This window comes from Rhinolophus hipposideros (assembly GCF_964194185.1).
Source record: "Rhinolophus hipposideros genome assembly, chromosome: 15".
Classification (NCBI taxonomy): domain Eukaryota; kingdom Metazoa; phylum Chordata; class Mammalia; order Chiroptera; family Rhinolophidae; genus Rhinolophus; species Rhinolophus hipposideros.
The window spans coordinates 4,397,145-4,419,476 of record NC_138061.1 but is presented as its reverse complement, the minus strand read 5'-3'; the positions used below and the strand labels follow the sequence as shown (position 1 = coordinate 4,419,476).

Below are 22,332 nucleotides of genomic sequence, written 5' to 3'. Positions count from 1 at the left end.
CAGTGGGAACAGAGACGAGAACAGCGACTATTTTTCTGTGGAGACCACAAAGCCTCTGATCCAAAGTGCCCAAGGCCACGTCACTCACTCAGGTGTGAGGGGGGAGGGAAGGGAGCATTTCACGGCGTCCTGTGGGGCCGCTTCAGTGCATTCCAGGCGGGGCCAGTGAACACCGCACAGAATTGCCTGCTGGCCTGTGGGTGTGCCCTGCGCTGCTCCGTGTTCCATCAGTAGGATCCAGGCCTACCCTGTTGTGTGCCCATCGAGGCCCAGTCCGGAGCAGGGCAGGGGAACGGCAGGAGGAGCCCTCACCTGCCCCAGGATCCAGGGAGGTTCCCACGCTCCTCTGAGCTCATCTCCAGACTTTGGTCTCTTTGGGCTTTATTTACATCAACATGTTTACTTGTCGGAATTGACAACGTCTTTTATATTTAGCCCAAGTTGTTCTGAACCCTGAACCCTGAGGTGCTGGCGTTTCATGTGGACAGTGAATCTTCAAACACCCCCGCCATCTGCTCCTATTGTTTGAAATATAATACATGCTAATTCCTTTTGTTTATACTTACTCTGGTTAAGCAAAAGTCAACTCAAAAATGCACTTTTTCTTAGAAAACTGGCCTTATTTTCTCCCACAAGGAAAGTGTTTTAAGCCCATCATGATCAGGAAGATTTAATCTCTATGTTTATGTTGTGTTGAAACAAATGGAACTGTGTCATTAAGTTACTAGTTTATGAACTGAGATAGTTGAGCAAGCTGATATTTGTGAGAAAGAAAAGTTGTTTGGAGGACAGGATTTAGATTTTAGGTTATTAAATGTCTTGTCCTCATTTCTTCACCTTAGGCCCCTGTAAACAAATTTCCTCATCACATCCGGAAAGGTTCTGACAAGTATCTTTGAGTTCGATTTATACTGCAGACACTCATTCCATCGGGAGGTTTTGGGACTCACACTCCTAAGATTTGAGGACCTTTAGCTGCATTCTGGTTTCCCCAGCAAGGACCAGCTCCATGTCAGTGACAGTCAGTGATAATTCCCCTTGCACATCTGTGAGTGTCCTCTTCACTTGGTTTGCTCTGCTGGAGGACAGATGTTTGGCCAGTCAAGGGTCTGTCTGCCCACGTGTTCCCCTGGCCAGAGCTGCTGCCAGCTTGTGGTGCTTTTGTGGGGATTAGACAAAGGGGACCCATTCTCTGGGTGAGTGGGGAGATGCACTCATGGCCAGAGCACAAGGCTCGGTGATCAGAGTGGGGCTGGGTTTAGTTCCCACTTGCCTGTATTTGCCACGGGCCTTGTGCAGTGCCCATCCTCAGCGATGATACAGGTGCTCCTGTTGGGTGCCATCCCCTGACATCTCATTAGGGACCTCCTTTTGTTGGTTATGCTTCTCTTCCATCTTCAACTTCTCCTCCTCACGATCAGGATTGCTAGGCCTTAAAAATAAAGAAAACAAAACAAAAAAAATCTAAAAGGAAAGAAAAGAAAAGGAAAGCACCATAAAAAGAATCCTACCTGGAATCATACATCTGTCTCATTACCTTTCTCCCGCTGTCGCTGCTGTTCGTCTTCTCTGCCTCCTTTGTCCTTCTCTGCCAGCCTTTGCTCGTCCTCTTCCACCTGCAGTGACATCTCCTGCAGAGGTCTCCGTGACACCTGGCTGTCTGTTCCGCAGACTCTCCCCTCTCCGTGGGATGCATGTTGTGCTGTCGCCACACTGACACCACCCCTCCTGATTGTCCCTGTTTTCCCCTGACTCCCCGTGTACCCCGCTGGCTTCTCTTTCCCCGTATGAGGTTCCAAACAGCAGCGTTCTCCATGCCGGGGCCCTTTTTATTTCCCCGCTCTGTGTTCTTGCCCCTCATGATGTCCCCTCTGGGATGCAGGGTTTCCCGGCTCAGGGGAATGTGCCCTGGGCCTGCTATTGGTCCTGCCCACAACTGTGTCTGTCTCGGACAGCCGCCCCTCCTTCCATCTCCTTCCTCCCTTTCTCGTTTGACCTCCATGCTCCCCCGACCACAGGTGTCATCCTGCCAATGTCCCTCTGGGCTCCAGCAGTGGCCCCTCTCACTTTGCTCTAAACTCCCACCTGTCCAGCCCCACACAGCCACCAGAGTGCTGTCAAGTCAAACTCAGGGACTCACTCCTCTTCTGGGTCCCCACTGTCCTTCAGATGGGCCACACACAGTTCCCGCCACTCCTGACAGGGCTACACGGGGTTGGGCCTTGCCAGCTTCCTGTCCACATCTCACAGCTCTCTGCCCTGTGTCTCGGAGCTCCAGCCACGCAGGCCTGCAACTCATCTTCAGATCTCGGCGTGATGCCCCTTTTTTGGGGGAACCTCTGTGACCCCAGGATGGCAGTCTTGGGGATGCAGTCTTCACATGCAATTGACTTTTCCTTTAAAAAACCTCTTTGTATCCAAATTCCGTATTTCACTGAGAGCCCATGCTTAGTGTTGGGCTCATGGAATGGAAGCCAAGTACCTGGTGGGGCTAGAATGAGTGTTCGCTATGTGTCTGCGGTGCCCACTGTGTTGGACACACAGTAGGTGCTCTTAGATACTGTGGAGTAAATCAGAGGGACTCAGTCGATGGCAAGAGGAAAGGGGTGTCAGCAGCTGGCAAAGAGTAAAATGCCATCAGTGACCACAGACTTGATCAGCCACAGGCAGTGCAGATGGTTGCAGAGGACAAAGATGGTTCCAGCCCAGCTGCTAGAAGTTGAGGAAGCTAGAGGGTCAGGGTATGAGGGGCGGGATTCAATCACGTAGAGCCGTTCTCGGCAGAAGCAGCCTCAGATGGCATCTTGCATGGACCCTTTAGACGTCTACCTGTTCCACTTAGAATGCAGGTAGTTTGTGGGCAAGGGCTGTGGCTTTCCCATCGTCCTCTCCTGAGTTCTGGGTGCTGAGCTAAGCACTGGTGAATGGTCCCTGCAACCTTCAGGCTTGTATTGAGAGGAGGGCTAGCTGGACAGACAGACAGACAGACACACATGTCTATTGTAGTGGGAGTGAGGACAGGTGCCGTTATATTCTGATGGGCTTGTGGGATCCTACAGAGCTGAGTGACCAGGGAGCAAGTAGGCCCGATCCCCGGGCTCTTGGAGCTCACAGTGTGCCAGCTGACAGTGACAACTCCCTTCTGATTTGGGAGAAAGGCAGCATCCTTGAAAACGACAGAGAGAACCAAGCAACTGCTTTGTCTCCTGCCTTTGATTTTGTTAAACGTGTCATCTTGATTCGCTCTCCTTACCCCCTTTGTATTCCTGCCTGAGAGTGTTTTATATTCATACCAAACATGAACCTCCATCAGCTTTTCTAGGAGGGAGAGCAGGGCACACACTCAGCTCGCAGGCATTAGTGACTTCACCCTGTTCTCTCCAAGACGTCCTCTGCGTCTTGCTTGGAGGGTGTGAAAGTCTTCATTCTCCCCTTAGAGGAAAGAGCCAAGCAGCGGCCAGAGCATTTGTTCTCCTGTACGTGACGTTGTAAGGCTGCCCGGCTGCAGCTGGCTCCTGGCCTGCTCTGCTGCCCACCTGGGGAGCAGCGGTGCTGCGTAGCATCTGGCAGCTTCCGTGGGTCCAGCTGTGAGCGTAACGTCCAAGCCCTCCTCCACTGTCATCCTTCTTGGGAGAATGAGAAGTGATGGCCTCTCAGTCCACTCCCAGAAAATGCTACCTTCTGGTTTATCTTCAATGCGTATCAACTCAAAAGCATCGCTGGTCCTGGGCAGACGTGGTGCACAGCTGCTGTGATGTGCACACCTGTTGCTAGGCACCTCCAGTGCATGGTCCGTCTCCCAGCTAATCAGATGCAGGGAATTCCCCTGGGCCAGTCTTTCTCTTTCCCATACACCCACGTTTTCTCTTAAGACATTGACTTGGGAATTAAACATTGCTCATTCATTAAAGGGGGCTTTGTGATACCTTCTTTTAAAAATGTACAAGATAAAATGTGACTCATGCATCTGTTGTTTTTCTAGGTTTGTGGGTAACCCTGAAATTACTCCCTGGCGATATCCATCAGATTAGAAAGGAGTTTCCTCATTTAGTGGACAGGACCACAGCGGTGGCTCGGAAAACGGGGTTCCCGGAGATAATCATGCCCGGTAAGAACCGGTTCCTGCAGTGTTTCTGAGTGTGGTGTGGATGTAGCCGGTGTTTGGGGACTTCCCGTAGCTGGTCACAGTTAGTGCCATGGGGACAGTGACCTGTAGGAGCGCTGACAGGCAGAGGGCTGTGTGTGTGGCAGGTGGTTTTAGGTCATTTCTTCAGGCAGGAGCTGCGGCCTCAGTGAGAACAGACCTCCCAGGTTCAGGCCGAGCAGAAGTGTCTCCTCTCAGTTATAATAACCTGGGAGGGCTCGTGGGAAGTGAGTCCTGACAATGCAGTAATAGGAACACAAGGGTGACATGAGCGTCTACCAGAAGCCCAGCCCCGAGGACGTGAGATGGGTTCCTGTCACCAGCTGGGTGACCATCCTCATTACCTAAGGAAACGCTTTGTTCTTGCCCATACCTGGCCAGAGCAGTGCATGCGTTGGTTGGGTCATGCTTAGTCACGAAATGAAGGCTGACCAGGAGGGGACCGTTGGGAGAGTTGTTCGGAATTCCCTTTAGGCTCTGGTGAATGGATTGGTTATGATGGTTGGTTCACTGCAGGACTAAGGTGACTTCTTTACGATGATGACGTAGGTTCCCGGTGCTGTCCCTCGGCCCTTCGTGTGGTCCTGTAAGAGCATGTGAAACATCCAGAATGTGTTCAGAGTGAGGGAGCACAGGGTAGGTGACCATACCCTATTGTCTCCCAGGCTGCGAAAAATGGCCCTCTGCGTAGATTGTGGGTTGTCTCTTCACCAGAGCGAACCACAGTCTCGCACCCCACCCTTTGGCCCCAGAGGTGAGCACGCAGGGCCTGGAGTTTGGTGCGTTGCTTAGAGTCTCACGTCTGCTCCTGTTTGGAGCCATGGCCTGGACACGTTACCTGACCTTTCTTAGCTGTAGTTGCCTCCTCTGAAGAAGGAGAATAATAATAATTCCCACCTATAGGGCTGGTTCAGTTATAGGGCTGGTTGGAGTTAGGACGCGTTAGGGTTATAAGTAACAGAAAACACAAGGCCACACGGCCGAACCCTGAGGAGTCTCATGGGTCGGCTCATTGGACTGAGGAAGAGAGCAGAGCAGGCCTCCATGTCTGCCCGTGCCCTGCCTCAGTTACCCCCCAGCTCGCTCTGCTGAGCTGTGTGCTTCGCATATTGACTTCCTGTTCGGGGGACAGACCCTGTTGCCTCCCAAGTTCTCCCCAAATCCCAGTGTCCTGAAAGGCATGGCATGCTTCTGACCCAGTGTTTCCAGCCGAGGAGGCTGAGTGTCATCCTGCCGGGGCTGCTTGGGCCGCCTCAGACCCTGGAGAGCATCGGGCCGGGTGGTGGAGTGTACTTTGGCCACCTGGACGTCTGGATGGGGTCAGCTCCTCCCAACTGCAAGAGTGGCTTGAGGGAGGCGTGGACACCCTGCAAGTCTGGATGAACATCTGATCAGAAGGAAGGAGCAGAATGTGCGTGTTTCCCCTGGGTGTCTGCTCAGTGTGTTTGTCATCACACCTGCATTGCTCAGGCCCAGTCATGGAGTTTCCGCTTCTTCAACCAATGAGGCCACGCCCGTGTTAAGATTAATCTCTTCTGTATATGTGATACTTTTCCCGTTTCCAAACAACATTCATATTAATAATCAGATTTGATCCTCACGAGATCTTGGAAGCATGTTAATATCTACCCTTTATGTCTATGGTTTGCAGCTGACATTCACCCTGATGGTCGAGCTTGATTTACCTGAGGGTCCCGGAAGGGTATAAATTGTTGTTGGATGAATTCCCATCAAGATTAAGCCACCGCGAAATTCACACGGCTAATGAGCAGTGGAAATGGGGCCCAACCACCCCACGTTTGACAGCTCCCCGCGGCCCCCTTTTATTGGGCTCTGCTGTGCACTTGCAGGGAGAGGGGAGAGGTGGCCACTCAGCGTGCTGTCACAGTTACTGCTTTATTTTAGGGCAATTGGGGACACGCTCTTCCTACTCCCTCTGCTTTCAGGATTGTTGTGGGTCATGGTACACTTTGTCTGGTAAATCAATATGAAAGACATCTAAAATTGGTTAAACTGTGCAGGAAGGAAGTGTGACGTTCGTTGTGCTATGAAGCTGGAACCTCTGCTGCTTGTACGGGTCAAGTCTGTACGAGGCAGATTCATTTGGATTTCTCAGTGGCTGTGTTTGCATTTGAATTCGAGATGCAGATCTATACATTGTCTCTCTCGGTGGCCTTAGGATGTCCTCATGTTCAAAGGGAGACCTGGGAAGCTTCTAGTTCACACTGGTCGTGTTTAACTTATAACTGATAGACTTAAAAGGAAGCCGCAACCTCTAAAGTCATCTCATGATAGATTCATGGGGAGCCATCCGGCTGACCGTCGTTCCGCTGGGTGCCATGTGCCACGTTGGGAGTGGGGCTTCTTCTCGTGCGGGATTTTAGCCTGCGTGAGTCACCGCCAGCTCTGCAGCCCAGTAATCACTGCCACGCTGTGGGTGCCACGCCTTACCCTTGGAGGAGAGAAGGCCTGAGGGTGTTCACTCGCAATCCCCGCCTGTCGCCTGGGAGAACTTGTGTGTCACCCCGCCCTGTCCCAGGCACCTCTCTCTGCTCAGTGGGAGAGCTTGTGATCGCCCTTACCACAGCCAGCTTTTCTCCTTTCTCCTGACCACTGGAAGGCTTGGAGTCCTGCGGGATATTGGGGCGGGGTGGGGGAGGAGAGGGAACCAGGAAGGTGGCTGGAGGCTTCGATGAGGCAAACGGAAGGTGGACTCCCCTGAATCCACCCAAGTCTCCTTCCGGTTCTGTCCTCCCCTCAGTGAGAGCCTGGAGCCAGGAGGCATTTGCCGAGGGCCTCTTGTGAGCACCTGTGTGCGGGGTTTACCCACTAAACATGGGGTCTTACTTCTGGGAAGGCCCACGTGTGTATCTGTGGGCCAGTGGGAGAGGGAGACCCTAGGGCTTACCCACCTCTCCGCCCTAGCATGTTAGTTCTCTGGCTCATGTGGTCTCTGTGAAGGTGTCGGCACCTTTTGGCTTGTGGCTTTTGTGCTTTGATGGAATTTTCAGGCTGAGAGAAAGATCATCCAGACTCCCCTGACTGATGAAACTGTTTGGCAGTAGATGCTGGAGTGGGTAGGCGGGTAAGTGACTGGTCCACGGTCCCACAGCTCGTTCCTGGCAGGTTCTGAATGCAGCCTTGCCTCGCGGTGCTGACTCCCCGGCTCCATCATTCCTAACGTGTCTCACAGTCGGGATAGCGTGCAGCCCTGCTTCCTTTCCCAGCACTTACTAGCTTGCAGCGGCCCATAGGGATTATTATTATCGTAATGACTTTTAAATGAAAGTTTAATAGTTGCATACATTAAAAGCCAAAATAGAGCAGTAAAAAACAGGAAAAACAAGAAAACAAGGGGATTTCTTTTCTTAAGGTTTCCTTGTTCTGTGCCCAGCGTGGCCCTGTGCTGCTCTGGACAAAAACTGTCCTGTGTCCCCAGGGCTCAGCAGGTGGGTCAGCCGTGGGAGGTGGCCATACGGACAGTGGGGAAGCTTCCTTTAAGTCATGTTGCTAAGGAAGCTTGCTAAGTTTTTCCAACCAGACCATTGCCAGTGGCTTCGGATATTACTCAGTGGGAAGCATCTCAGCTCGTTAGTTGTGGGTCTTTTTCTTTTTTCCCCCCAATGTAAGGCCCATCCCAGTTTCAGATGTCTGGGTCTGTACTGCATGTCAACTCCACTGTAATAAAGCATAAAATTCACAGCTCTATTTTGTCCTTCTGCTGCGTGGTCCCATTCTGGGTCCTGCCAGCTGCCCACCTGGAGGAGAGGCGATCCATGCAGAAACCCCCTCTCTGCACATATCCCTCGTCCCTGATCCCGGGCAACTCAGGACCTGGGCTTTTGGTTCCCACCTTAATCAGCTTTTTGTTCAACTCCTTAGTAAAATGAAGAAGATACCAACCTTGCCAATTATTCTCACTGTGCCAGCTGATGTGGTGGTGGTTTTTGGCGACTGGGATCCAGATTACCGCAGCCAGTGGTCTGAGGAGGGATGGTCGTGTGGGTTGCAGTGAGCCATGGGCACTAGAGACGGGGTGGGTCCTGGCAAACTCATCGTCAGCATTTGAGTGGCTCTGGGCTGGGGCTGCCCAGAGGTTTCGAGGCTTCTCGGCCCAGCGGAAGAACCAAGCAGATAATTAGGGGCCTTGAACATTTTCCTCTTCCTCTCAAGTCTTAGGATGATGATGAAAATTGCTTTTGTCATGCCTTTAAATGCTGAGATAACTTTGTAGAAAATATTTCATAATCTAATGCAGTATTTATGATAGTCTGCTAGGAGAGGTAGCGAGTTACACCATTTTGCAAAATCCACGGTTACACGATGAATAATGGATTGGTTGTAAAGGTATAGTTTCTTTCCCCCAGGTGATGTTCGAAATGACATCTACGTAACATTAGTTCAAGGAGATTTTGATAAAGGAAGCAAAACGACTGCAAAGAATGTGGAAGTCACAGTTTCTGTTTACGATGAAGACGGAAAACGACTGGAGGTATTTATTGTCGCAAAGTTTAATCTGTGGTGGTACAGTGTTACTTGCCAAGGGTTCACCTTGGTGCGGCTACAGAATACGAAAGGACCTACTCTTGTTTCTAGGGCCTCGCCTTGGCTCTGTCTTCCTTTTCTCCCTCTTGTCTAAGGGGCAGCCTGTCCCAGCAGCGCCTGAGGTCCTAGTAGTTTGGGTACCAGTATTAATGCCACCTGAGATGTGAGGGGACTCAGGCCCAGAGAAATAAATTGGCTGGCTGAGGCTCAGAGAGCTCGTGAGAGGTGGAGCGTGGCAGTGAAGCTGGGCATCCGAGCTTGTGCTCTATTGGGCGGTGCTGGTTGGCCAGACCTCCTCTGGAGTGGTCACAGCAGCGTGCAGGACTCAGTGTCCTGGGCCGTGCTTGGAGGCTGTGGCCTCCTTCGATGTCCCAAGGCCAAGCCAAAGCAGGTGTCCCTGCTGGCTGCCTCTCTGGACCACGGCTGGAGGGCTGGGCTCCCTCTGCCCACGTGGCTGAGCTCAACACCCTGTGCTCACCCCAAGGCTCAGCTGTGCCAGCCAGGAGGTAGGGGCATCCTTTCTCTCAGGGTGGCCCATGTCCAGTGTCACACTGGACACTGTTGTCCTTGCCAGTTGGGCTTAACCAGTACTGTTCCCACTAGACGCGTGGTCAGTGTTTATGGCTGCAGGAATGGAGGGAGTGTTGTCACCTCCTAAATTTTGCCCGTAGCCCTTTATTCTAGAGGTACTGAGTGAATCAGGCAACTTCCTGAAGATCCTAATGTTGGCGTTATTACGGGGGAGGGTAAGAAGAGTGGATGACAGCACACCCCCCATTATCGCAAAGCCCTTAACACCTCATTGTCTGAATGCAAGGGTTTTATGCTGGCTGCTGGCGTCAGATGGATCTGTTCTTCCATTGCTGGGAGCACTTTGCATTTGTAGGTTCTTTTGGCATTCCTGGAGTGCGCACGCTCCTGCTGGCTCGTCTAATGGGGGCGGGAGGTGGGAGATGGTGCCATGTCAAGCTCTGTGAGATCTGATGTGAACTCCTTGTGCTTTCTTTTAAAGCATGTGATTTTCCCCGGTGCTGGTGATGAAGCGATTTCAGAGTACAAGTCCGTAATTTACTACCAAGTGAAACAGCCGCGCTGGTTTGAGACTGTGAAGGTATCATTTACATGGTCATTTTGTCCCTTGGGGTTGGTTATGAAATACTCACTAGTGTCCTGAGGCAGCCCCCACCTCCCATCTCGCCCAGGGGCTGCTCACCGACAGGCACCCTGAGCAATAGGACCTTTCCACAAAGTCACTCAAGGTTGCTAAGGAACCACGCGGGCATTTCTTGGAATACATTTGCTCTCATCTCCTTTGGGACATGAAAATAGGACTTTCATGGAGACAAATGACAGAGTCCTTTAAAGGCAGCTATTGTCTTTCTCTTGCCGGGTATGTTTTATGTGTGAAATGCTGTCTTTACACCAAATGGAAAAAAAGTAGAGATGACATTATGCGGAGGGTATGGCAGGGTCCCGTTACCCTGGCGCTGCCGCTGCGTTTCATAATGCACGTGGCATGCCGACATCCCACGGTGGCCCACCGTGGAGGACACCAGCCGACACACACCAAGGGCCCGAGTATTTGCAAACCAGGCCAGCGGACGGCTGGATATCTAAGCAGGCAGCTGTTAGATATGCGAATCAGGCACAATCTTTGCTTAAAGGCAGCATGCATTAGGTCTTTCTTCTTTCACCATAAGTCATGACAGGAAGGCTTTCATCCTGCCGCTGAGGGCAGGTCCCTGAAGCTGTGGAGGGAACACAGACATTCCCGGAAGGGCTCACAACAAAAACGGCGACTTTTACAAATAGAATCTTAGCAGTGAGGATGGAGCGTTTGAAGAAACTTCAGCTGCCTCCCAGAGCTGGCTTTGCATCCTTTCCAACGTTACCTTGTTTAAATTTTCAGAAGGCAAGGTGCCTTCAGGAAAACCACACAGGGGATTAGGTAGCCAGTGTTTCCGGCACCGCAGTGTAGAAACACGTGCAGCTGTGCAGGGTCTCTCCAGCGGAATAGAGCTGCTAAAGCGAGACGATGCTGGTCGAGGTGCATAAACTTCCCTTTTCAATTCTGCAAGGTGGCCATTCCCATCGAGGACGTCAACCGCAGTCACCTTCGGTTCACTTTCCGCCATCGATCCTCGCAGGACTGTGAGTAATCCAACACCTAATCCCACGTTTGTCAAGGGAAAACCCAATAGGCTGCACTTCTATTCTAGATTGTTCTAGAAGTTTCTAGAACTTGGTTGCCATAACACAGTGAGGTCTTGACACTTCAGCTCGTGTCCCACGTTTCCCTGTTCCTCGGAATTTGTATTGATTCTTTCATCGAGCCAAGATCTCACAGGAGATCTCAATGTTCTTCTTGAGTTTTTCCGATGAGGTGCTGCTACTGGCTCTTCTTTTGATTTCCTCTCCTCCATTTTGCTTGTAACACGGTTCCATCCATCAGAAAAGTCACTGAGATACAAGTAGATTCCAAACGTGGGCTCTTACTACTCTGCATTGGAATTGAAAACCATTGAGGCCTTCCAGAGGCCCTGGTGTCTAGAACTTGGGCAGAGCTTTTCTCATCAGAGACGCTGATGCAGCTTTGATCATGATGCTAAGACTTTGGGAAGAGAGAACTGGTTTGGAAACGTTCACCTTCCAAAAGAATTGGTTATCGATGACTGAAATCTGTCTCCTCACATTTGTTGAATTAATTGTCTACTGAGGACACAGCCCTGTGTCAGACACTAAATACAATCACAGAAGGAAGATTTGCTCCCCATCCTCAAGGTCTCTATCCATAGATTTGGGGAAACAAGTGACAGTGAGGTGGCTACAGTTGTGTGCTGTACCATCGAGGGAAAGGGTGATCTGTGTGGCTGTGAGGGTCACCAATGACCCCGTGGGGCCAGGGCCACACGGGGGGAGCCTCAGCCTGGCTCTGTGTACCTCCGCAGATGCTTCAGCTTGAGGGTAAGAAGGACAGGGTCTCGGTGAGGCGAGATGGAGTCTCCTGAGCCGTGGCACGTTGCTTGGCACAGAGCAGAGGCTTGGTGGACACCACTGCTGCTGTGACAGTGGTCCATCCTCTTGACTGTTTCTGGGGGCCTGCCCGAGCCGGGCCCTCCCCGAGTTTGGGGCCTGCACAGGAGGGCTCTCCTCTTACAGAACTGAGGTTGAGTCGAGGATTGTGGTCACTTGTGAGAACCAAGTAGAGCAGGGCAGCGTGGAGGGTCGGGTGCAGTGCAGAGGTGTGAGTGTGTGCATGGGGGACATTTAGGGCAGGTAGGTCTGCAGCCAAGGCCTGAGGGAGTGGAATAGCAGGGGATGGCAGCTGGTCAGACCACGGCTGAGTGGGCTGCAGGGGAGCAGGAGGCGAGTGGCGCTGGAGGGCAGGAACAACGTTCTAGAATCCACAGAGGCCTTGATCTCAAAATTTGAGCACGCTCCCCCTTATAACAAGCTCGTTCTCTCTAATTAATAAATCTCACTAGGGCAGAGGGGTAGCTTCTGTTGCATTTTAATTTTCAAAATCCTTGTTTTTCTTGTCTGTTTTAAGAACTCATTATAGACAAGATGCTATCACCCTACGTACCATGACACATTTGCATAATTAATGAAGTCTCCGTGGCCACAGCTTGTGGGACTTTGGAGCCGTATTGAGCTTGCAAAGGGTGATGCTGACGAAATTCTAAGCTGTCAGCTGCTGGGGTGATGGTGGCCACCAGGGCCTCTCCCCTGGCCCCGTCTGCAGACCCTTTGGGTCAGAAATGGAGAGAACTGAGACCACATTGTGCAGCCCCCTCCCGGCAGAATATGAGCTGCTTTCCCCCAAAGGGCGCAAGTGCTGGGCTTTCTCAGGCTGGGATCTATCCTCGGGGTTGGGAAGTTTGGGCGGATGTCACTGTGTGACACTCTCCAGCCACTTGTTAGCAATTCCAGATGCATCAGCTCATGTTTTACACGAGAGAGAGCAGGTGTGTGGCTTCCGGGCCCAGCCTGCCAGGGGCTGGTGGGTTCCCTTGTTTGGAGGGGGCCTGGCTGGGTGGGGCAGCCCGGCCTGCTCCTGGAGCACACGGCCTCCTCCCGTGGTGCCTGACGTTTTGTGAATTTGTCTCTCATGATGGCTGCTAATGATCATTTAACGTGGGGCCGGACTCCATCCCCTTGGTGTAAAGATGTATGATAGTAATAAAAGAGGAGCATTTTTATTCTGTGCTACTTGATAGTGTGATGGGAGAAGCCCGCGCCTGGTAGGTGTGGTCACGTGTCCTTCTGAGTCGCGGCAGCTTTCACAGAGACGTTCTTTATTTTTTGTGTCAGCCCAAACTTAGAAGGAGCTGTTCTTTTCACCTGAACATTAAGATATTTTGCATTTTCTAGTGCCTTTTTACAAAGGTTTCTCTTTGATTCCTAAGGTGCATACTTTTTTTTACTTTTCATCCCCCCTTTGTTTTTGGTTAGTGGATTGTTTATTCATTCATCTAGTTGACTAGCATTTGTTGAGTACCTACTGTGTGCCAGATACTGAAGGACACCACCATGCAAAGATTAATGAGCTGTGTTATCTCACGCAGTGGCGTCTTCTGGTATATATTTTAGTCCCTGACTCAACGTGGGCAGACATGTGCTCCTCCCGCCTTGGACCTCTGTCCTGTGGTCTCTAAAAGGACAACATAGGGTACATAACTTTAAAGCTAGTTCCTGCTCTGAGACTCAGTGTTTCCATGCTATACTCGGATTGCATCTTGAGGAGTTCCTGGCGAGTCCATCTCTTCAGTCCAGACTCCCCCTCCATCCCTGCCTGATGTGGCCCCTGCCAGCCTTGGACCCCTCACTGCCCACGACTCACCGGTCACACTGGCTTTCTGTCTCCCCACCAGCCAGATCCGCTCCGATTGTGGGCTCTTTGCATTTGGCCACCTCTTTTCCTGGAAGGTTTACATCTCGGCTCAGAGAGACCTTTTCTGCCCCCCAACCAGATCGCCCCCATTCCCACCATAAGCCTTCAACAAATCACCAAGTTTTGTTGACTTTGTTAGTGGAAAGAGTAAGCTTTTGGTGTCTCCCCAACTAGAACAAATATTTACTGAGTGCCTGATATATGGTGGGCACTATTTCATGCACTGGGGAGACAGCAGTGAAAGAATACACACTGTCTCCCGAATCCAAAGTCCAGTGGGTGAAATTAACCATAAACAACGAATACACGCACATGCGCGCGCGCACACACACACACACTCACACACACACACACACTCACACACATACACACACACACACACACTCACACACACACACACTCACACACACACACACTCACACACACACACTCACACACACACTCACACACACATACACACACACACACTCACACACACACTCACACACACACACTCACACACATACACACACACACACTCACACACACACACTCACTCACACACACACACACTCACACACACACACACTCACACACATACACACACACACACACTCACACACACACACATACACACACACACTCACACACACACTCACACACACACACTCACACACACACACACACACACTCACACACACACACACTCACACACACACACACTCACACACACACACTCACACACACACACACACTCACACACACACACTCACACGCTCTCACACGCTCTCACACCTGGTAATCTGGTAGCGGTAGGACTGTTGTCTTCGTTGTTTCCAGCAGTCACAACAAAATACTATAGACGAGGGAGCTTAAACAACAGGAATCTATTTTCTTACATTTCTGGAGGCTGGAAGTCTGATATCAGGGCACCAACATGGTTGCGTTTGGGTGAGAGCCCTTTTCCAGGTTGCAGACAGCTGTCATCTTGCTGCGAACTCACATGGAGGAGAACCCCACGTCTCTCCCTCTCCTCTAAAGGCCCCGATTGTATAGCATCAGAGCTCCACCATATGACCTTGTTTACCCTTCAGCACCTCCCTAGAGCTAGAGCTTCTACATAAGAATTTGCGGGGACACGATTCAGCCCATAGTAACTAGGAAGGAAACTAAGTCAGGCCAGGACAAGGAGGTGACCAGGCTACAAACTTACTGTCTTAATCAGCTGCTCACTTCGGAGTGGGTGACACTTCCACCGAAACTTGAAGGAAATGAGGGCAGGAGCCTCTCCTGCAGACACCTCGGGAGGAACTTCCTTGCCAGATAGGGAACGGAAGGTGACAGTGAGGTTTTTCAGTCGCTGTGATTTATATTAGCGGATGGTGTGTGGTCGGACTCCATCCTCTTTGCTTGTTTCCCCCGAGTGAACGTGTTGCCCCTTTGCTGTCATTGGCCATGGGCCTCGTGTTTCCAGACCATGGCCATTCCCATTGGTCTGTGGGTCTTCAGGCTAAACACACTGTCTTCATTAGTATCACTGTACAGTTACTCTTGGCTTCTAGTATTGCAGGCTTTCCTGCAAAATCATCCTGGTACTTGGTCCTTTACTCTCCAATCAGTTTTCAAATTCATGAGCAAGCGCTTCTGTGAGACTTGAGTTGGAATTGTTTTGAATTTGCAATTCCCTTTATGATGAGTTTTCCTACTGCCGAACCTTACTCTCTCCCCACTTATTTGTGTTTCCTTTGACACGTGTCAATACGGTTTTATAATTGTTTCATGAAGGCAGTCCCCCCGCACCATCGTAGGATGTTACTTTGTTACGACGGCAGTTGAAGACGTTATTGATTTCTATTGCAGCTAAAGACAAATCTGAGAAAATATTTGCACTAGCGTTTGTGAAGCTGATGAGATATGATGGGACCACTCTGAGAGACGGCGAGCACGATCTTATCGTCTATAAGGTAGGCCTTTCCATGGGTGCCATCTTGCTGATGTTGACTGCTGCCTGCCTTTCTGGGCTTCCTGGCCCGAGCTGGCGGTTCTCCCCTTTGTGAGACAGCTGCTGGCCAGCAGCATGTAGTCATGCAAATGCACATTTCCGATGACCAGCTTTTGAGCTGCTTCTAAAGCGAGAAGATGATACATATATACAATAACCTATCAGGCGCTGTAGGATGAAATGCTCTGGTGACATGAATTAATTGACAGGAATTAGGGAAATCATTAGAATAAACTGTTTAGCAAATGATCAAATGCAAATATTATGATGGTGAAAAGGATCAAGGATAATGTGGGGGTCACTGACGGTGAATTGGGGTCCACGTATTGCATAATTAACCCCCCAGGCCGAAGCGAAGAAGCTGGAAGATGCTGGCACGTACTTGAGTCTGCCCTCCACGAAAGCAGAGCTGGAGGAGAAGGGCCACTCAGCGACGGGCAAAAGCATGCAAAGTCTCGGGAGCTGCACCATCAGCAAAGATTCCTTCCAGGTGTCAACTCTCGTGTGCTCCACGAAACTAACCCAGAATGGTGAGTTTAGGGCAGACACACATCACCCCGGCGTTTTCCTCCCGCAGCCCCATCCTTCTCATGCTTTAGCTGAGGGGAGGAGGCTTCTACAGGTGCCTGAACAAAGTCATTCCTGGCTTTTCTCGGTAATGGCCTGTGTGGAGGTCTACGGATTAGGAAAGGGGGTGACAGTCATCGGACTTCAAAATTCACGCTCTGATTTTGATCCAAGGATTAACCTTAAAGATAGAAAGAAAGCAGTGGGTTTACTTTTTAAAAAGTATTTCGGCCAAAGGCAGGTGGCATGGCATAAGGGGAAATCCACAAAATTTAAAGTTACACCAAAGACCTGGGCCTGAGCCCTTGCCCTGTGCTAACCCTGGAAATGACCTTGAGCTAGGTCCTCTGAACCCCGTTTTCCTCATCTGTACACTTGGTGACAGTGCCTGCCCAAAATGGCTTTGTGGGGGCTGTGTGGGTGGGAGGTACCCACCTCTTTGTGTCTTCCCCTCTCCCGGCTACTCATGGAGGTGATCACTGGTGTTCTCTAGTTTGAAGACATTTCTAGTCCCCCATCGGGGTAAGGCGCCCCGTGCTGAATGTCGCGCACAGAAGCACAGCCTGAAGGCAGCTCCACGCTGCCCGTGTCCCTGTGCTGGCCTGGCTGCCACGTGTTGTCACCGCTGCTTCCCGCCTCCCCGGTGACATGGCTGTCTGGCCAGGGCCACTTCTTATTCAGAGCACGCTGTCTGGGCGAGGCAGAAGTTCCTGTGCACAAATCCTCCATTTAAAAATCGTGTCCCACAAAAGTGACAGTGTCACAGCTGTGCAGTGACTCTGTGCTCTCTCGAAACTCAGCTCCAAAATGCAGTTTTCCCTCTTCACTACCTGATATGGGTTTTGATTATTAATGTCTGTTGCTATCGTGAATTGTGTCCCTGGGGGTTGTCCATAAATCTTGCAGTTGTCTCGGATTTGCCCGAGGGACAGTCATTGCTTGGACTTTAACAGGATAAACATAGGACAAAAGTAACCCTATCATCTGAAAGCCACTGCATTGTGGTGGAAAATGCGTTGGCTGTTAGGGTGGGCAGGTCCTTTCATACTTTCCAGGCCTCTGGCTCTGTGCTGCTCTCCTGGGCAATAGGAGCTGCGCTTTCTCACCGCTTGTCTGCTGAGTAAACTATGTGGGGGGTGGTGTAGGGGATTGTCACTCAAACATGTGGAGGCCATTTGGATTTGGGATACATAGTTGTACCACTAATATTACTTAAGGAACATTAGTTCACCCTAAGCTATGAGTTATCCTAGCTTGTGGTCATGTAGTCACCTCCATAAGCAAATGAAAACCCTTAACTGGGACACTGGGTCCCGTGCAGGCGTGGGGAGGGGGAGAGAGTGCCCTGGGAGCATGTGGGACCGGCTTATGGAAGGGATGCCCTATAGATTAAACATTATTCCCTGGATTTGGTCGTCCTCTAAATGCGACGTATATGTTCCTCTCTGATAGTCCTCTAGCCTGAGGGCTGCACCCAGGGCTCATTAACTCAGGGCAAAGGCAGCCTGTCCAGTGAGCCTCCCCGCATCTGTGTGGCTGCCACTGTAGCTTGTTAGTAGGTGCTGGGCAATTGATTGCTGCGGTGCATTGCCATTGTCACTGTGTAGGAGACCACCATGTTGTAGGTGGGTCATATTCCAAAAGCATGTTTGGAAATTGGTATTTTGAACTTGAACATATTTCCCTCATCAAAACAATACTCTGAATCGCAGCTAGGTTGTGAGAGCCGCCCACAGAATCCTTCCTTCTTAACCCACAAATCCCCAGAGGAGAAGACTGTGAACTAGTTATTCCCCAAGGTATTAAGTCACAGAAATCTCTCGGGGATGCTGTCCACCCTTCCTTTCACCTCTGAGCTCCTTGCATCTCACTGGCCCCCGGGTAATTCCCTCCCTGGAACTGAGGGAGTCAGCGCCCTGGGCTCGCAGCAGCCGTTGCTGGGCAACTGGGAAATTCCAGTGTGATTGCTGCTCTCTAAGAGGAAAGGGGGTCATTTTTTGGCTCCATTTCACCCCAGCCAACGATTCCTCTTTTGGGGATGGTGGCGTGTCAGGTGTGGGAAAGATGGAGCTCCCCCAGCTGGCCCTAAGCATTGATGCCAGATTCTCACTGGAGAGTCATTTTTCTGAAACCGTGATTTGTTACTGCGAAGTTCCATTACTTAGGGAAAAGCAGTAGCTGAATTATTCATCGAGGTTTGTGTTACACATCTCTGTCCTCAGAATTATGCTGGATGCTGTGGGGGATATAAAAAGAATATAAGATGTGATTCCTCTCCTCAATTAGCTTACTATATAATTAGAGAGGGAGAAGTCATGAAACAAAGAATTATTAAGAGTCTGACTGCAGTGGCTCCCCGCGAACGGAGAGGGAATGCCTGGTCTGACCTGGGTCGCTGGGGGCGGGGCAAGCTCTGTTTCATGCAAACATGCTCCCTCTCCTCCAAGGTGTTCGTTCACTACTAATTTGCCTAGCTGTATCTTTTCTCAGATGTACAGAGCAGAGATAACCTCAGCCTACCTCCTATCCAAAGTCCCACTGACTTTGTATGTATGGAACCCAGATTACTAGCTATCTTCATTAAGAAAACACTGGTGGCTCTTGTGGAATGAAAATCTCTCTAAACCCCAGGACCAAAAGCATGTCTGGGCATGATGTTGCCTTAATCATCACTTCAGTTTCGATTAGAAATGAAAACACGTTCACTTTCATGTTGAATGGCTATAATTTTCAATTTCTGATCATCTCTTTGGTGGACTGCTGCCTTAGTCTCAATGCTGGGTGTGACGCTAAATGTTTTCTTCACGTCATGCCACTTAATTCTTGCTCCAACCCCTGTGGGTCAGACCACATTGTACCCGTTGTTCAGATGGTGAAACTGAGGTGAAGTTCCTTTCCCAAGGTCATATAGTGGTGGTGTGGCCCAGCTGGTCGTTCAGCTTATGCTTTACACCTTTCACAGTATTTTAAGATGCTGTCCCTTTCTCATTTTCCCATTTTTTTAACTCTTCCCTTTGTCACCTCTACTTGGGGGTAAAGTCACATAAATGACGATATATATTTCGGTACTCCTTACAAGTGTGGCTTTATCCTTAAATTCTAGTTGGTGTCTTATGTTCCCTGAAATGCTGCTTATTGCTGAAATGATATTTGTCTTTTTAGTATTTACTAGTGTTTTTTAGGGAGACAACTTCTGTAGTTGAAGTTCGTTTCTGATGAGCATGCATAGTAAATTAGATGCCCTTTGCTAATTGTGTTTTTCACATAATAAGGTATTAAAATAACTCCCAGTGAAAATTGTGGAGGCACTCTTTTCTAGAGATGTCTGTATTCTGTCTTCAAGCCTTAACAGATATCTTGCTGACTAAAAAATCATTTCTGGACATCGTCTTCCATTATGTCTGTGAAAACCCAGCGCACCTAGCTTGTGATTTTTCTATTAGAAAACAAATAAACAAAAACTCAACTGGAAGAGGCAGCCATGGCAGGCCAGGCCCAGGTGATGGCAGTGGCTCGGTGCAGTAGGGGCTCCGTGGGCCAGGGCTCCTGGCTCCTTGTCACCTTGCAGTTTCACGACCTGGATTTGCGCTCATTATTTTATATGACTTTATCTTAAAAAGGGGGGAAAAATCGAGCTTCCTGTTCGCACTTGAGAAGAGATGCCAGGAAAGCACTTGGTGGGTAACAGCCCCTTCCAGGCCGTCGCTGCTTGGTTGGTCCCCTCCTTCCTGCGGGTTGGAAAGGCCTGTCCTTTCTTAGGCTCCCAAATGCATTTTTAAAGCTCTCACATGGAAATCACTTCATGGCAAGTGCAGCTGGAAATAATGATCAGCCACACTGCATGTCAGGCATGTGTGCTAGAAAGCTGGTGATGTTTTACAAGTAGGGCTGATTTTTCTGTTCCAAACAAACCGCACACACAGCCCCACACAGAGCATACGTAAGGGGGCAGCGTTCCTGCTGGAGGAACTGACTTTCCTTTCTGTTTCCAGTGGATCTCCTGGGGCTCCTCAAGTGGCGTTCCAACACCAACCTGCTGCAGCAGAACCTGAGGCAGCTGATGAAGGTGGATGGAGGCGAAGTGGTGAAGGTAACGTGAGCCTGGGGCCCCCGGGCTTTGGCTTGGTTCTGTCGTCCTCGGGCACATCGTCAGATGCTGCCTCCCAAGGTGGTGGCGGCTCGCCTTGATTCCTCTGACAGCAGTGACCTGGGTCCTGCTGTGACCTCTGCGTGGACAGACTCCTCTGGGACGTTGGGGTGGCCTCACGGTGAAGGCAGCGGGCCTGGAGTTAAGGCAGCCTTGGGTGCTGGTTCCCCTTCCCATGGGTCCTCGCTGCGGACAGGCAGAGGTTACCTCGCCTTTCAGCCTCGCTTTCCCTGCTGTCAAATGGAGGTAACAAGAGTGCCGCCATCCCCTCGGCTCGCCGCTCCCCTGGACCTTCTGTACTGAACCTGCACTCGTGTGGTGTGTGGGACGGAGCCGAGCACGCGTCTGGCGTGCGCACTGTCTTTCTCCCCGGGATCTCGCCCCGTTCGCAGCAGGCTCTGAGAAGCGTTAGGGACCCTGTCAAGTCTTTGTGAGAGGACAGTCGGACTGGGACCCCTGTGAGTGCTCACATCCTCCAGTTCTTTCTTCGCCTATGGTTGGCCGTCCTGATAGTTTCTTCAATATCGGGCACCTCTGGCCTTGCATCTGCTCCTGTGACTTTTCCTTGTTCATAAGGAAATGCAGTTCTGTTTTCGTCATGTTCCATTTTGGCTGGCAGGCGATAAGCCGGTCCCCGACTGGCACGGTCTCTACGGCCAGGCCCGTCCCTGCCCCAGTGCTTCACCCGCCCGGAGGTGCTTGCACCGGGACACTGTCTTCTCTCTGTAAAAATTAATTATGTAAAGTGGCCTTAGTTAAATAGCAATATGGTTAACGTCGGTGTGAATTAATTTGGTCGCACCACTTGTTCTAACTTCATTGTAGAGCCGTTCAAACGTATCCTTGCTCATCTTCCAGTTTTCATTATCTTTTCAAGTCCTCGTCAGCTACCACGGGCTGGACAATGTTAATTGCCTTTGAAACTTCCCTGGGTTCTGTAAATTCCCCAATTCTGATGGAAGCTGGGAGAATAAGTTAATGTAACTTTAGAAGACACACAGTTAATGAGATTTTGTCCCTTGTCATTTTTAAGTCCCTGTAGCACACCAGGAATTAGTTGTATTTCTGTTGACCTGTTGTCACACTTACCAGGGGAAATCAGGGACCATCTTGTTCTTCATTCTCCTTGTCTAATCTATTATCAAATGCCGTTGCTCATCCCTGGACATTGTCACGTCTCTCCCTCTGCTTCCTGTGCAGCGCAGGGAACCACCTATGACAGGATGACCTGTGTGACCCTCCCCTCGTTTGACCTCCGCTTGGCCAGTGTGCTCTGTAGGTCTCTGGCAGTGAACGGACTTCTCCAAGGCCACACAGCTGCTAACGGCAGGCATACTGGGGGCCCCCAGCCTCCTCGGGGCTCCTTTCGCTCTATTGCAGGGCCTCACAGACTGGGTGTTTTTCCGTTTGTCCAGGGCCTCCCTTCTGTGTATTTATGAGTAGTAGTAGAGAAGGGCATTGCTAGATAGATTGGAAAAGTACTCGCTCTTATGATAAGTGGTACAGTCTCCTATTTCAGTGGAAATGAAAATGATGATTTGGGTCCTCCAGTGGATGTTCTTAGACAGGGTGGGTGTCAAACAAGGCTTTTCCTGCCCCGTGTGAGTACCTCCTGCAGGAGACTTGTGTCCCCGCACCTCCGCGGCTCTGCCGCAGGATGACCAAGGCCACCGCACTCTGCTGCATGTCCTGGGCTACCGCTCGTGTCACCTCTCTGGGTGGGACGGGTAGGCTTGCTGCAGAAACCCTGGGTGAACTGTGACGAGCCAGGGCTTGGCACCTGGAGAGTCTGTTGACAGTGACATTGGGCTGTTGGCAGATGGCATAAAGTTTGGACCTTTGCAAAGATTTTGCAATCTGAAAATGGTGGAAAATGATACAAAAGTGCTTGCTGTGGGGCTCTGTCACTGGACTGATGGAACCCAGGAAAAGGGGTGGAGAGTTCCCGTGGGAGGGAACCTCCCCTGCTTGACTCAGGTACCCGTGTCTCTGTTCTGAATTCACTGAGCTCATATTTTCGGCTTCTGCTTCTAATGACTGGGAGAAATCCCTAG

At 50.6% G+C, this 22,332-nt stretch overlaps 1 protein-coding gene across 2 annotated transcripts in view; it reads left to right on the top strand.

The window, feature by feature from the left end:
* The window catches only part of DOCK1 (dedicator of cytokinesis 1), a 453,094-nt gene that overhangs the window by 80,532 nt on the left and 350,230 nt on the right, over nt 1-22,332 (top strand). For both annotated transcript variants that reach the window (XM_081074113.1, XM_081074112.1), the window contains exons 13-19: nt 3,983-4,108; nt 8,512-8,636; nt 9,702-9,800; nt 10,768-10,840; nt 15,423-15,526; nt 15,911-16,094; nt 20,124-20,221. In XM_081074113.1, coding sequence (XP_080930239.1) covers nt 3,983-4,108; nt 8,512-8,636; nt 9,702-9,800; nt 10,768-10,840; nt 15,423-15,526; nt 15,911-16,094; nt 20,124-20,221 — 809 coding nt within the window. The remainder of the gene's footprint in view (nt 1-3,982; nt 4,109-8,511; nt 8,637-9,701; nt 9,801-10,767; nt 10,841-15,422; nt 15,527-15,910; nt 16,095-20,123; nt 20,222-22,332) is intronic.